General features: G+C 42.2%; 1 protein-coding gene across 3 annotated transcripts in view; it reads left to right on the forward strand.

Annotated features, from left to right (window-relative positions):
- The first annotated feature begins 305 nt into the window (after positions 1-305).
- Positions 306-15,203, forward strand: part of LOC126387966 (unconventional myosin-Ic-like) — a 16,935-nt gene continuing 2,037 nt past the window's right edge. Inside the window, exons 1-28 of one of the 3 annotated variants that reach the window (XM_050040789.1) lie at positions 306-866; positions 3,520-3,678; positions 3,768-3,883; positions 4,456-4,654; positions 4,892-4,972; positions 5,521-5,694; positions 5,801-5,899; positions 6,389-6,502; positions 6,596-6,667; positions 6,767-6,886; positions 6,988-7,070; positions 7,236-7,341; positions 7,444-7,524; positions 7,621-7,712; positions 8,168-8,262; positions 8,401-8,447; positions 8,598-8,678; positions 8,860-8,965; positions 10,960-11,077; positions 11,183-11,296; positions 11,469-11,545; positions 11,909-11,977; positions 12,851-12,935; positions 13,045-13,204; positions 13,594-13,677; positions 13,775-13,868; positions 13,964-14,019; positions 14,114-14,249. In XM_050040789.1, the coding sequence (XP_049896746.1) occupies positions 849-866; positions 3,520-3,678; positions 3,768-3,883; positions 4,456-4,654; positions 4,892-4,972; positions 5,521-5,694; positions 5,801-5,899; positions 6,389-6,502; positions 6,596-6,667; positions 6,767-6,886; positions 6,988-7,070; positions 7,236-7,341; positions 7,444-7,524; positions 7,621-7,712; positions 8,168-8,262; positions 8,401-8,447; positions 8,598-8,678; positions 8,860-8,965; positions 10,960-11,077; positions 11,183-11,296; positions 11,469-11,545; positions 11,909-11,977; positions 12,851-12,935; positions 13,045-13,204; positions 13,594-13,677; positions 13,775-13,868; positions 13,964-14,019; positions 14,114-14,249 (2,836 nt within the window). In that variant the 5' untranslated portion in view covers positions 306-848. Of the gene's footprint in view, positions 867-2,680; positions 2,831-3,519; positions 3,679-3,767; positions 3,884-4,455; positions 4,655-4,891; positions 4,973-5,520; positions 5,701-5,800; positions 5,900-6,388; positions 6,503-6,595; positions 6,668-6,766; positions 6,887-6,987; positions 7,071-7,235; positions 7,342-7,443; positions 7,525-7,620; positions 7,713-8,167; positions 8,263-8,400; positions 8,448-8,597; positions 8,679-8,859; positions 8,966-10,959; positions 11,078-11,182; positions 11,297-11,468; positions 11,546-11,908; positions 11,978-12,850; positions 12,936-13,044; positions 13,205-13,593; positions 13,678-13,774; positions 13,869-13,963; positions 14,020-14,113; positions 14,250-15,203 lie in introns of those variants that run through there. The other 2 variants (XM_050040788.1, XM_050040790.1) reach the window with 2 other exon arrangements.

Genomic DNA, 15,203 nt, shown 5'->3' on the forward strand with positions numbered 1-15,203 from the left:
GCACTGTGAATGTTGCCTGGGAAACTAACAAGTTGGGGAATATGACAGCGTACACTTAAATCTTATTAATAACAGACTTTCAAATATCTGCAGTGATATGATGATGGTGAAAGTTCTTTCATCAACAGTGGAAGGCAGCCACGAGGAGACAGGCGGTCTTATTGGCGAAACACTTCCATAACTCACGTCCCATGTGAATCTGTCTCAGCTTGTGGGAGAAAAGGGAGGGAGCAAACTAAACAGGGAGGGAAGGAAAGAAAGAATGCACTGAGATCTCATCATGTGATTTCTGTTTTTTTCCCTTTTTATATAGCTGCACAGTGATTACATGTTTGTAGTTTGGGGCTCTTAGCAACTTTTTCCAAACCCTCTCGGCTCTCTGTTTCTCTGGCTCTTCCCAACGGCTTACTTTCCCTTGACTTTTTTTTGTCCAGTTGTGTGACGTGTGAGTGGAGTTCCTGCCCTTGTTTCATGCAGGATAGTTCAGAGGGAAGGAGAGGGACTTACAGAGAGGCGGACATTTGCTTGACCTGTCAAAGGGAAGATGAATTGAAGGTATAAACAAGAGGAGCTGTTTGTGTTTTGGGCTTGAGTGCGTATGCTCTGTCCTCACAGGGGAGCCAGATGAGGAGGAGGAAAGACGTGGAGAAGGAGACTACAGCTGAGAGAAAGTGAGAAAGTAACGGACGTGTGGGAGAGAGAAGAAGAAAAGTTACTGAATTCTGTCGCCCATGGGCAAAGGTGGATGAAACGTTACAGTTGAGGAGTCGGTCTGACACGGGAGGAGGAGCGCCAGCCTGGGGGGGGGAACCACCAATTCAACCTTCTTCCAACAACAACAGGACAGGATGAGGTACCAAGGCAGGGTAAGATCCGGACTACCATGATGCTCCTTGTTGTGTTTTCATGTTTAGTGCTGCAAAGTGTCTGGATTTTATGTGTGTGCATTATCTGTGCTCACACAACACAAGATCCGCTCCGCTCCACCAATTCACCATCTCTCTAATGAGGAGGGAAGCAAAACAGATCAATGAGTCACTTAGAGATTTTTTTTGCCCATGCATGAGTCAGTGTGTATTTTGGTTTTTGTATAAGCTTTAACCCAAGCAGGCCAAAGAGTATAAACTTGGTATTTTTCCACCATGTCCATTACTGGCCCATCAGTGGTAGAGAGCCAGCTGTGGTACCAAAGCAGCTTGCCTTGGGACAGAGTGGTGGGGCAGGCCTTATAAGGAAGACAATCCGAATGTAGTCGGCCCAGCAGAGCTTAGTCATGGGGCCTGGAGCCAAGTCCCACTGTTAGGTTATCCTCTTCACTGGCTGTCACTGCTGCTGCACCTACAAACCTGCAGATTTCACCGAAGCTCCCTGACACTCAGAGTCAAAGCTCCCATAAAGCACTCAAGCACTGCTGGCAGCCAGTTCAGATTCTCACTGCTGAACAACCGAGCCTCAGGTCAGTTCACTGACAACAAAATTGGATTACATTGTATTCTGGTTACATCTCCATCCTGGATCTGTAGCCATGAGGAAATCTGAGCCAAAGTTTCCTCTACCACAGCCGTAGAGATAGAAATGTTTTGGATGAGGCTTCTCATCATTAAACTTGAATTTGTTCCACATGATAAAATCCCTGGGTTAAAAGTAAAAAAAATATATACTCGTGACTGCTGAGGGATGGAAACTTGAAAACAATGTTTACTGTGTTTTTGAGTCATGAAAAACAAGCGAGCATAACAAGATTATTACACAGATCTGGATGTTTATGACTTTGGAAAGGTGGACACTGCAGAGACACTGCCAGCACAGCAGCCACTGTACATCTTAAAAACATCACAGATGATCATAAAAGGTACAAGATCTGAGGAATGTGGAATGAAATGTTCACGCCAAAGGAGTCTGTTACAGTTCAGAGTCAGGTAGTGCTGCTCAGCATCATACCATGGAGGTGTTTTCTACTTTGCATAACAATGTGCTATGTGCCGTTATATGTAGTAAGCTGCAACCACATGCACTGATGAGAGCTAAACTAAAGTAAGTTCATATTCTTTTGCAGTTCAAGTTCATCTGCAGTGCCTCAATATATAAAGTGCAAACTGATAAACGGTCAAAGAATCACTGCACCTTCATATCATCCTCCACACCTAAAGCTGTGTGAGGATCATGTTTAGTCACTGCTAATTATTCCACTTTTGCTTTTAAGGTGTCATTAATACAAATTACTTATTAACCATGCATGCAAAAACACACATCCTCAGTGTTTGATATAAAAACATGCACAGCTGCTGACACATAAAAGCATTTAATGGAATCCACTGAACGCCTGCCCTAAACTTGACCCTAACATTCCTCTAGTTGTATCCTTTGGAAAATCTGACTGTGAACTGTAATTACTATCTGTAGGAAGCCCACCTGCAGGAGGGGGAGAACAATACTCCAAGGTGAAGCAGAGAGGAGGGGCTGCAGTGGGAAATGTCCACTGACTTTCCTTTGCTCTCGTTTCTTGGCTATCGTCCACTGTTGTCCTCTTGTTTTTTTAAAGGACTTTCCTGCACACAGTGCACAGAGATAATGACCTTTTACCGGCATTAACCCGCCAAATGAGACCCTTGAGAGGCTCTTGCATTCAAGAAAAACAGAAGTCCTGTGGAAGTCTAGCCCCTTTGTTCCACTTTCTGCTTGTTGTTGTTTTTTTATGAATGTGTAAAGGAAAACGGCAGGGCTTCTCTCATAAATGTATCTTTGATACTGACGATAGAGTGCAGCTGGTTTGGATGGGGTGTAGTGCATTGATTACACACTGAATTGTGTGTCTGGATATTTATCATCGGTAAGTACTGCCTACTGACAGTTTTATCTCTTCGTAAGTTCGTATGACCGTGCATGTGGTTGTATGTGTCATATCTCACCTCAGGGCGTATTTTAGGATTTCACTCAGCCGACTGGTAATTATTTCCTGTCTGCACTACGATGTTTGCCATCACAGTGGGGTTGACATGTACACACACTTCCTTGTGGCATTGCTTAAATCTCTCCTCGTGATATAGAGCTGTGTGTACTGTACATACATCATAATACACTATCTCCCTTTGGCATAACAGAGGAGTCTCTCCTGTCTGTTTATCATTTGGATTCCATAAATGTCTTCATTGTTTAATCTTGGCAAGGCTCGGCGGAACTGCTCTTACTTGTGTGTTTACAGAGTGTTTTGGTGATGTGGTCACTGAGTCCTGAGACATTTGAACTGATATTTTTGAAAGATGTCTCTCTTCATGCTTCGATTCTGTCTTGTAATATAATTATGTGGCAATTATTGTAATACTGAGCACCAGATGTTAATTCTTTCATAACTGGGTGACTGTGTCATGAATTAGATGAAATGGGATTAGGCCTGTTGTGCCCCCTGCTGGTCAACAGAGTGCAGTTACATCTATTGGAAGTTCATCAGTAAAAACCAGACTGAACTGTGCCTGTTTCTTCATTGCTGTACCTAATGTTCCTCCTCATCTCTTCCTGTAGGAGGTGGATATTGAAGGAAGAGTGCGCCTGGTGATGGAGAGTGCACTGACCGCCCGAGACAGGGTCGGGGTGCAGGACTTTGTCCTGCTGGAAAACTACAACAGTGAGGCAGCCTTCATAGAGAACCTACGGAGACGCTTCGGGGAAAACCTCATCTACGTAATAAAGCCAATTTTCTTTGTGTGTTACAAAACATTTCAGTTGTTGTGATGAAACATATTTGATAGTGTTCTAATGTTTTGGCTCAGACATACATTGGCTCAGTGTTGGTGTCGGTGAACCCTTACAAAGATCTGGAGATTTACTCCAAGCAGCAGATGGAACGCTACAGAGGGGTCAGCTTCTATGAGATATCGCCTCACATGTGAGTCACTTCATCCACAGCCATTTATTTACCAAACTCCTCCACTGTCCTCTGCTGTCAGCTGCCCAGCTAATAAGCACATGCCATGTTGAGAATCATGCATCACTTAATTGATATTCTGTGATTAAACAGGATTTATTGAGGCATGCATGAGTCATTCAGTGATATTCCAGGCATGTATGAATTATATGCTCTAAAACTCACAGGCTTTATAGAGCTAAATAAATGTAATACATAACAGTACAGTGCATAACTTTAGTCGCCTGATATCAGACAGAACTGCCAACTATTTACTCTGCATTTCCAACTGCAGTCTGACTGTCACCACTCTACTTTGATGGTTTTGAGAGTGGAGCAGAGATGATATGATATGATGTTGGACAATACTGAGAAGACATGTTGATTTAGATTTTGTACCTGCTTTGTGGATGGTGACAGGCTGCAAGCATGTGAATGACAGACTTTACAGTATTGCATTCATTTGACTGAAATGTTTGTGTGTCTTTATTCCACCACCATGTTTCTACCGTATGTTGACCTGTAGCTGAAGCTGCTTTTGTGTTTTCCCTCAGCTACGCCGTGTCAGACAACACTTACCGGGCGATGCGGACTGAGAGGAAGGACCAGTGCATTCTGATATCGGGTGAGAGTGGAGCGGGTAAAACAGAGGCATCCAAGAAGATCCTCCTGTACTATGCAGTCACGTGCCCCACTAGTGATCACATGGCCACCCTGGGTGAATGCCTACTGCAGTCTAACCCTGTTCTGGAGGTATTTAAACTGTTCAAACTTAATGGCGACGGTCACAGTTAAAAGCACAGTGAATTTAGACGTATTTGTCTCACATAATAAATGGTTTTATATGTCTGACCTGACAAATCTGAATGACCTTTCACTTATATTATTTGTAAATACTTGTAAATGCTTTTTCCTGATTGTTTGCTATTCTATTGTTGCTCTTAATTTCACTTCCTCCCTCTAATTTCCTGACCCTTTTGCTGTGTGCAGGCATTTGGCAATGCCAAAACATTTAGGAATGACAACTCCAGCCGCTTTGGGAAATACATGGATGTCCAGTTTGACTTTAAGGTAAACACTCCCTCCGTTGCCTTCACACTCTTATGCTCTCACACTGTGTTGGGAAGGTTACTTTTGAAATGTAGCAGGTTACAGATCACTAGTTACCCTGTTAAAATGTAATAAGTAATGTAACTATTTTAACTGCATCATCAAAGTAATGTAACTTATTACATTTGATTCCTTTGTGGCTAACAAATATTTTAAACTGAGCAGTAAACCTGACAAGAGGAGATACAGAGCAACAGAATGAATGTTTTATTCTATATATAAGGTTTCTGACCAAAAAGATAGTCAGATTGAACCCTTTTGTAATCATCGTTATTTTGTTTCGTAACTGTAATTAAATTACATATTTTTTCTCACTAACTGTAACTAATTCAAATTACAATGATTGTGTAATCACATTACATAACTCTGTTACATGTGACTCGTTAATTCCCTTTACTAATCTTACACCACACTGATAACAGCACTTACATCATTGATAGAAGACGTTCAAACCTCCAGGGTGCTAAACCTGCTTTTCACAGTTGCTGTTTTTCTCTAACTCCTCCTAGGGGGCACCAGTGGGCGGCCACATCCTGAACTACCTGCTAGAGAAATCCCGTGTGGTGCATCAGAACCACGGTGAGAGGAACTTCCACATCTTCTATCAGCTTCTGGATGGAGGGGACGACGACCTGCTGACCACACTGGACCTGGAAAGAAACCCCCAGAGCTACGACTATCTGGTAAAGGTGTGTGTGGTGCAGACATTTGATGACTTATTTGTTTCCAAACTGAGGTCTATGCCATTTTACCATCAGCTGTGGTGTGATGTTTGATTATCTTGTTAAGGGCAACTGTCCCAGACTCAGCACTGTCAGTGACAAGAATAATTGGAAAGTTGTGATGAAGGCCCTGTCTGTGATCGGCTTCACTGAGGAAGAAGTGCAGGTCTGTAACAATCACAGCATTGAAAGAATGAACTGAATAAATGTACTTTTCTTTATTATTTTCCACCATAAATGTATCTGTTTTTATCCATCATTTTTTACACTGGCCAAACATCACATATCTTATTATAATAAACACATTCAGGACAGAGACGTGAATCCAAAAGCAGAGTTATGAGTTTAAACCACAGGACCCTGTGCAGCTTTAATAGTGACAAATCTGTATTTTTGTGTTTTACATTAATTGTTTTTCACCCCCCAAACATTTTATATCCTTATAACTTAGCCATTTTTACTTATTAAACAATTTTAAAGTTTTGAATCCTGGAATGTTTACATGGCCCTGCTTCCTAGTGTCTGTGTGGTCACCATTTAAATATGAGGGCTATTTTGTTTTCAAGCTCTCTGGCTCTAAACGTGTATTGTGTTTTAGTTAAAAAACAGACATCTGCGAGCTTGTTGTTGACTGTCTTCCTGTGTCTGACCTCAGAAATTGCTGAATATCATCGCCAGTGTTCTCCATCTGGGAAACACTCAGTTTGGCGAAGGCGAGGAAGGAGAAACTTATATCACCACAGAGACTCAGATACCAAATCTTGCGAAGGTCAGATCAGTCCCATTGGTATTATTGGATGTTCAAATATGCATAAACACTCGCAAAAAGGCATAGTTTATGAGCAGATGTGTTGTCTTCCAGCTGCTGGGTGTTGATGGCTCGGCCCTCAGGGAGGCACTCACTCACAAGAAACTCACAGCCAAAGGAGAAGAGGTGACGCTCATTTTGTCCTTGTTCCTCCTGTTTTTACATGCTTGGTGTGTGTCGTGTGATTTTATAATTTTGTGTCGTGCTTGTGTTTGTGCATCACAGATGATCAGCCCGCTGAATTTTGAGCAGGCAGTGTCTGCACGAGATGCCTTAGCCAAGGCCGTGTATGGTCGCACCTTCACCTGGTTGGTGGAGAAGATCAACCAGTCGCTGGCTCTGAGGGTGCAGTAACAGTTCTGAACAGTGGCAAGTCCATCGTCATGTTGTTGGGCTGTTGTTGTGTTTTACCCATGACTGCATGCTGTGTACTTTATATGTTACAGGAGGAAATCTACCACAGTGGTAAGGGCTGCTCAGTGATAGGGCTTCTTGATATCTATGGCTTTGAGGTCCTGCAGCACAACAGGTATGAGTGATATTCATTTCCTCTTTTTTTTTTGCCACTTTTTAACCTGCTTCTCATTTTCTGGAAACCAAATTCTTCGTCAGTAGTTCTCTGTAATGCACATAGCTGTTGGACATAGCTCTGGCATACAACTGACCCGATGTCCCCGAAAATTTCTGCCTGCAGTTTTGAGCAGTTCTGCATCAACTATTGCAACGAGAAGCTCCAGCAGCTGTTTATCGAGCTCACCCTGAGATCGGAGCAGGAGGAGTATGAGACAGAGGGAATTGCAGTGAGTCAATTGTTGTTTTGGTGCTCAAAACAAATAAGTTTGATATATTTATAAATGCTAACACGACACTGTTCTCCTCCAAATGTTGCCCTGTAATGTCAGTGGGAGACGGTGCAGTACTTTGACAACAAGATCATTTGTGACCTGATAGAGGAGAAGCACAAAGGCATCATCTCCATTCTGGTGCGCATAACAGCTCCCAGTTTATTTTTGTATCTGTAGATGGTGTTACCCTCTGTCACTGTAGGTAAAGTTAGACATGTGCGACTGTTCTTTCAGGATGAGGAGTGTCTGAGACCTGGAGAGACCTGCGATATCTCCTTTTTAGAGAAGCTGGAAGACACACTGGGTGGCCATCCCCATTTTGTCACGTAAGCTTTGTCTTATACATGGATTTCTGAACGCGCCTATGTCACTAAAATGAACACGTACAGACCAGAATGAGACTCAGAATGACCAGAAAGAGATGCATAGAAACTGCAAAGAGACACAATATATCTATACAAATGTGCAAAACAACCACAAAGCAACACAAAATGACCAATAAAGACTCAAAATGACCACATTGAGACACAGAACGACCAGAATATTCATAGAAACTATAAAGAGACGAAAAACCACCACCAGTCTGTGGTTCTTGCTCCTGTGTAGGAGATGGGGTAGGGCCTGTTACATATGTGTGCCAAGGGGCCTAGTGTCTCATAATCTGCCCATGGTCTTGTATCAAACGTTACTCTGAGTTTACAGTAAGACTCTTCCATCTACAGCTTCTTATATCAGCAAGTCTGTGTATATTTGCACATCTTTGTATGTGTATGTCTTTTAGTCACAAGTTGGCAAATGGAAAAACTCGCAGGGTAATGAGCAGGGAGGAGTTCAGGCTGCTGCATTACGCTGGAGAGGTCAACTACAATGTCAATGGTAAGTTGTAATTTATCATGAGATGAACCAGTTAGCTATTTTCATTCATGCATTTAATCCTCGCTCATTTCAGAGCATGACCCGCAACCCGCTGATTCCTTAATGACAAGCCGCAGCGTTTTTGTTTGTCTCATTCAGGTTTCCTCGACAAGAACAATGATTTGCTGAACAGGAACCTGAAAGAGGTGAGGCTAATGAAAATGGTCAAGGTCGAGCCTCACCACAACACAACCTATTTAAACTATGTGTGGCTCGCTCTTGCCGTTGCTTGAATGAAGAGGAAGAGGGGGGCGTGCCGTGTTGACATGTGGTTGTGTGGTTTGGTCTCTGTTTAGGTCATGTGCCAGTCAGACAACCAGATCCTAAGTCACTGCTTCCGCAGGGAGGAAGTGATAGACCAGAAACGCCCAGAGATGGTGAGAATGAGTCCCTCTTGCTCTCTCTATCTCTCTCTCAGTTGTTTTTTTTTGGTCACATTAAGATGTGGTTTTAAATCAAAGGTATTTCTCTGCTTTATAGATGGTGATAATAAAGAAACATGTGGACACTTTCTCTCTCTGTCTCTCTCTCAAAATGTGTCTGTCATCTGTCCCTCAGGCCGCCACTCAGTTTAAAAACAGCCTGACCAAACTCATGGAGATCCTCATGTCTAAAGAGCCATCCTACGTGCGCTGTATCAAACCTAATGACGCCAAGCAGCCAGGTACACCTCACATCTTGTAATATGAATTTGTTGTGTATCACAGTACTGTTATTGTCAAAGAAGAGATGGTTTTGAAATGGTGATACCTGTGCTATACACGGTTAATACATGGTTAATAAAAGTCTTATATCCACACAGTGCAACATAGTCAGGACATACTGAACATTTTAATGGAACACTTCGCCCCAGAAATGATCATTTGTATGTAGAATATTCGCCCCATGCTACATTGATTTTGTGAAGAAAACCTTGTTTTTCTCGCACGTCTCCACGGTAAACGAAGAATCAAAAAACAGAAAATTCTTGATGGATTGAAGTCTTTAGGGGTCCGTGTTAAACAGCAGTAACACTATACCAAAACATCTGTTTACAAACTCCCGCACAACTCATGCAGTGTCATCCAAGTGTCATTTATCCAGCCGTACGCTCAGTGCCTCCCAAACATACAGATGGACAGCTGAAATAAAAGTGAAACTTAGCTACGCTCTCTTCAGTACCAGACTCCATTGACAAAAACAGTTACTTCACCTCGGTGAACATGTGAGCTGCCGGTCCACCACTGCCTCGATCGGTAGTTTGTTTTATTTGGTGACTTTGAATCTGAAATAACCGTTAAAAACACCAAAGTCACACAAAGATACAAACAAGCTAACTGACTGAGGCAGTGGTAGACCAGCAGCTCTCGTGTTCAACCGGGTAAAGTTACTGTTTTTGTCAATGGAACCTGGCTTTTAAGAGAGCATAGATACGTTTAGGTCCCCATCCAAATTCATTTTCAGGGGTTAATACTGCTGTTAACACTTCACAACTCCTGCAAGTGCCAATAAAAATCTCGCCGGGTAGGGAAGAATTTATGCTTACTGAATTTGAATGTGAAAGTGATTGAGGAAGTGTTGGTTTGTGCATCAACAACAAAATGTAACTAAGGGGATTTAAAAAAAAAAGGGAAAGTAGAAATAAAGTCAGCCCTCTTATAATAGATATGAAATAGATTAAGGCTGTTGTTTGACCAATCTAAACTCACCAACATCTTCAACTGCATCAGTGAATTAAAGTCCTGGATGGCAATAAACTAAATGAAGCTAAAATTAATAAATGATATCCAACAGTCTTAGCAACCTGTCCACTCTTATCAAACCTCGTGTCAAAAACCTCGGTTTGATCAACAGGTCAACTCAGTAGTCAAAGCCAGTTTTTTCCAATTTCTCACCATCGCAAAAATCAAACCATTCCTCAGTTTCAAGGACCTAGAAAAAGTCATCCATGCTTTCATTTCCACCCGCTTAGACTACTGCAACTCTCTTTACACTGGAATTAATCAGTCCTCTCTCTCCCGTTTACAAGTAGTACAAAACACTGCAGCCAGACTTTTGACAGGTACCCAAGAGAGAGACCACATGACCCCTGCCCTAGCCTCTCTCCACTGGCTGCCAGTGCAGCACCATATTGATTTTCAACTTCTTTTATTCACATACAAAGCCCTGAATGGAGTGGCCCCTTCCTACATGACAGAACTTTTAACCCCATACTCCACCTCCAGACCCCTCAGGTCGGCTAACCTAGGGCTTGTAACTGCTGTAACTTATTTTAAACTCAGGGGTGATCGTGGCTTTGCGGTCGCAGCCCCCAGACTCTGGAACAGCATCTGTCAGACTTGCCCCCTCCATCGACTCTTTTAAATCAAGGCTAAAAACGTTCGTCTTTACTAAAGCTTTCGAGTCCTCCTGATGTTGCCTATGTGTTTATTTGTGCCTTGATCTATGTTGGTTGCTGTTTTTGTTCTGTTTATTATTTTACTTCATTTTTATCTCTTTTATTCATTTGTAACTGTAGGTACAGCACTTGGTTGTTTTTAAATGTGCTTTATAAATAAATTTGACTTTGACTTTGTTTTCTTCATCTCAACTTACTATATGCATATATATGTATAACATGTATGTGTATACATGCACACCTGTGTTATTGTCCGCAGTAAATGAGATGTGTCCCTGCAGGAAAGTTTGATGAAGTTCTGGTCAGACACCAGGTGAAGTACCTGGGCCTGATGGAAAACCTGAGGGTCAGGAGAGCTGGATTTGCCTACCGACGTCGCTTCGAAGCCTTTCTGCAGAGGTGACTGACCTTCTCTGCAAATGGCTTGCAGCCTCAGTCACTGCTCATTTTGTTCACTTCATGTTTCAGCCTACTGTTGTTATAATTATGTACAAATGGCCCCAGGTACAAGCCCCTATGTCCTGAGACGTGGCCCAATTGGCATGGCAGACTCGCAGATGGTGTCTCGACACTGGTCAACCATCTGGGCTACAAACCAGAAGAGTACAAACTGGGCAGGTAATGTGCTGTTGGAGGGAGATAAGGAGTAAAGTGCAGGAGGAGAGTTTGGTAATGATGATGTGTGAGTAGCTTAACAGGTACAACAGATGATGGGGCCACCCAGACTAAATGCATGCAAGCAATGTGGATGTAAGTGTTTAGCACTAATTTATTTGTCTACTCTCTGCAGGTCAAAAATCTTCATCCGTTTTCCCAAAACTCTCTTCAACACTGAGGATGCATTAGAAGCAAAAAAGCCAGACATAGGTAAGAAAGAGTGGTAAGGACTGTAAACAGTGGGGTTTCAGAATGGAAACGAAAAAGATAAAAGATAATGACTCTCGGTAAAATACAACCTTTATGAAGTACAACTGTGATGTGTTTATGGTGTCAGAGAGGTGATGTCTGTTATATTCGATTGTAACATGTACCATCTCCTCACTGCACTCACCACGCTCTATCACAAAGAACACATTCAGTCACTGGATATATAATCACTACACAACATGGCCTCAACATATCTAATCAGTGGGATAACTCCTACACTCAACTATGAATCAGCATCACCAGCAACACCGCGACAAAAAGGCATAAATCCACCTTTACTCTGTTTTATTTGTTGTGTTCCAGCTTTGGCCCTGCAGACGTCATGGAGAGGCTACAGGGAGAGAGCCAAGTACCAGCGCATCAGACGTGCAGGTCAGAGCACCTCCCACAGTTTCCTACCTCTCCTAAACTGGAATTGAAAACAGACTACTCACAGAAATAAATGTGTTTTATTATGGTTCACATGTTTTCATCATTTGGATGTATTTAAATTTTGCTGTCCAAACAAGTTTACGTTTGAGTCACTCTCAGATGGAGTTTTACTTTCATTATTACTTCTCTAAATGCTGAGTTTGGATTTCTTTCATTGTCATATTGGCACTATGTCACTTGTTAAAAGTTCACCCCAAAATCGAAAATACATATCTGTCTGCTTACCTGGAGTGTGATCTATCAATATAGAATGCTTTGGTGTGAGTTGCTGAGTGTTGGAGATATTTGCCCTAGAGATGTCTGCCTTCTCTCGGATATGATGAAGCTACATGGCATGTGTGCTCAGAGTGCCAAAGAAAACCTGGACAGCAATGTCTCTTTCTAGAAATCATGACCTGTTTACTCAAGATAATCCACAGGCCATGTTGTGAGCAGGTTCATGCAGGAATTGTTTCCTTTCTACTGAACTACACACGCCAACCATATCACTCATGGACAGGAGGCTCGTGCTTGTGACAGCGCAAGATGTAAACATTAATGGCATCCTCCTCAGCTACGCTGTAACATTAGCCAGCTCAGTGGTGCGACACTAGCTAGCAGTAGATGCACACTTCCTTCTGCGCAGTGATACGGTTGGTGGGTGCATGCTTGTGTTTTCTGTGGAGATTTTTCTTAATTTCATTTTGCAGCAAATCTGTTTGGGCCTAGCTGACTTCCTATGCTGTACTAACTTTGGGATGTTCTCTTTGACTGAGTAAAAAGATTGTCTTGGTGTTAATATATTAATAAACATGCATGTATGTGTATGTATAGTGATTGTGATCCAGTCTGGGTGGCGAGGGATGAAAGCACGCAGGAGGGCTAAGAGGCGTCGACAGGCTGCCGACTTAATACGCAGGTGCTTGACTGATACTTTGTTATGATTTGTTTCTGTATGTGTTTTTGCGACAGCATGTTGCATGTACAGTTAATTCCCTTCCTTGTGTCTGTGTTCTTGTTTTTTTCAGGTTTATAAAGGGCTTCATCTACCGCCATGAGGAATACTGCCCTGAGAATGAGTATTTCCTGGATCATGTACGCTACTCCTTCCTCAAGAATCTGCGCAACAACCTGCCCAAGAGTGTTTTGGACAAAAACTGGCCGACACCTCCTCCCTCCCTCGTTGAGGTGCGAACACACAGACAGTCTGTTGGCTCACATCACTATATCTCTCATACATGTGACAGATTGAATAGGTACTTGTAGAAGTATGGAAGCTGACAAAGGCCATGCTACCAATTATTATTTTAATGCCATTATCTGGAGATCATGACATAATTATTTTGCTATCTCTAGAAAATTAGCTTTGTTATCTTGTAATAATGAGACAAGGTCGTTCCCTCTTATTAGACTACTGATGCTCTACCAACATGCACAGATGGCGTATTGACAACTGTAGCAACTGATTTAAACTTTACATAAAGAAGCACATCTCTTCTCAGCTTCCGTATAAAAGTGAATAAGGATCTGCAGAGTCATTGATTTTATATTAATGATGCGTTGTCAATTCCTTACAGGCCTCTGAGCACCTGCGGCGGCTGCACATGAGAAACATGGTGATCAAGTACTGCAGGAGGGTCCAGCCTGAATGGAAGAAGCAGGTGCACTTCCTATAAAAGCCATGGCCTTACTTGCTTTAAAAGTAAAAAAAATAAAAGATGTTGCTATTTTTTCATCTTTCTTGATTTTTGTTTCTAGATGATGCAGAAGGTTGTAGCCAGTGAGATCTTCAAGGATCAGAAAGACGGCTATCCTCAGAGTGTTGGACGGCTGTTTTTGGACTCCAGGCTGGGTATGTGTTGATACATGCATTCATTGCCTCTGTGCTCATTAACACCGTACAAAAGAATTAACATTTAACAGAGACTTTCTAACTGCCTTACACAGAGCGTGAGCAAATCAATCTCAAAGTCGTCCAGACCCTCGGCAATGACAAAGTGCAGGTGGGATTAAGCTTTTTACTCAAAGCAATGATAATTAAAGTGCTGCGTAACTTTTCAGCTGCCTCACAGTAACGCGTCTCCTTATGCTTCTCAGTACGGCGTTCCAGTTGTTAAGTATGACAGGAGGGGTTTCAAGCCTCGCCCTCGCCAGTTGCTCCTCACTAACACCTTTGCTGTGCTGGTGGACAGGACCAAGATCAAACAGAAGATTGACTACAACGCTCTGAGAGGTGAGAACCAGCCCTGAGTGGAGGTATTATATCATGATATTAAGCAATGTCCTTGAATCTGTGATCACCGCTAAGCTCATTTTCAGTGTGTTGTTATTGCCAAGGAGGAGATTTTACGGTTATAGTTTTCAATTTATCTTTTTTCTTTGACCTTCAACAGTGATAACACCTCAATTACTGTATGTTATCAGTGCACTTCTGCAGAAATATCCATGGCAACCAAGTAGTGTTTGTGTCTGGCTTTCTTATCATCCTTTGGCAGAGGAAACAGTTTCTCTGAGTGAGATACTTATAAAGCTACAGTTGATAACTTTTATGAAAACAACTTTTTGTCATATTTGCTGAAACTGTCATCCACACAGTCCAGCATGAGACAGATAGTCTGTGAAATAGAACAAGGTTCCTCCTCCTCCTTGTTGTGCCTCTCATGGTATATGCTGCTCATGAACTGCTGTCAAACTGTCAAACTAGGCAGTGTTGATCAAATAGGAATCAAGATTCAAGTGAGCTGTTCAGCTGTAAATGATGGTGCTTCATTTTGGCAGTTTTCAACATGTTACAAACATTCTCAATTTACAGCTAAACAGTACACTAAAATATGTTTCTGAAAGCGCTGCTGAGTTTGACAGTTTGACCGCAGTTCACAAGCCATGATTGACAGCAGTTTTTGATGCAAATGCCATTAGGAGCACTACAAGAAGGCAGAGGAACATGATTTTTTTTGCAGAGATTATCTGTCTGTGTACTACTGTGTGGGTGTAGTGTCAGCAAATATGTTATTTTTTTTACCAACCTCAGCTTTAAAGGGAAATTTCGGTTTATTTCAACCTGTCTCCTATCGTCCTAAATTTCTTTCAAGTGACTAGTGACATAAAAATAATAGTTAGCATGTTAGCCGTTAGCCTAGATACAGCCGGGGCGCATAGTAGCGTCAGACCTGTTAAAACGTAAGTG

The sequence above is a fragment of the Epinephelus moara genome, chromosome 3, assembly GCF_006386435.1.
Source record: "Epinephelus moara isolate mb chromosome 3, YSFRI_EMoa_1.0, whole genome shotgun sequence".
Lineage (NCBI taxonomy): Eukaryota > Metazoa > Chordata > Actinopteri > Perciformes > Serranidae > Epinephelus > Epinephelus moara.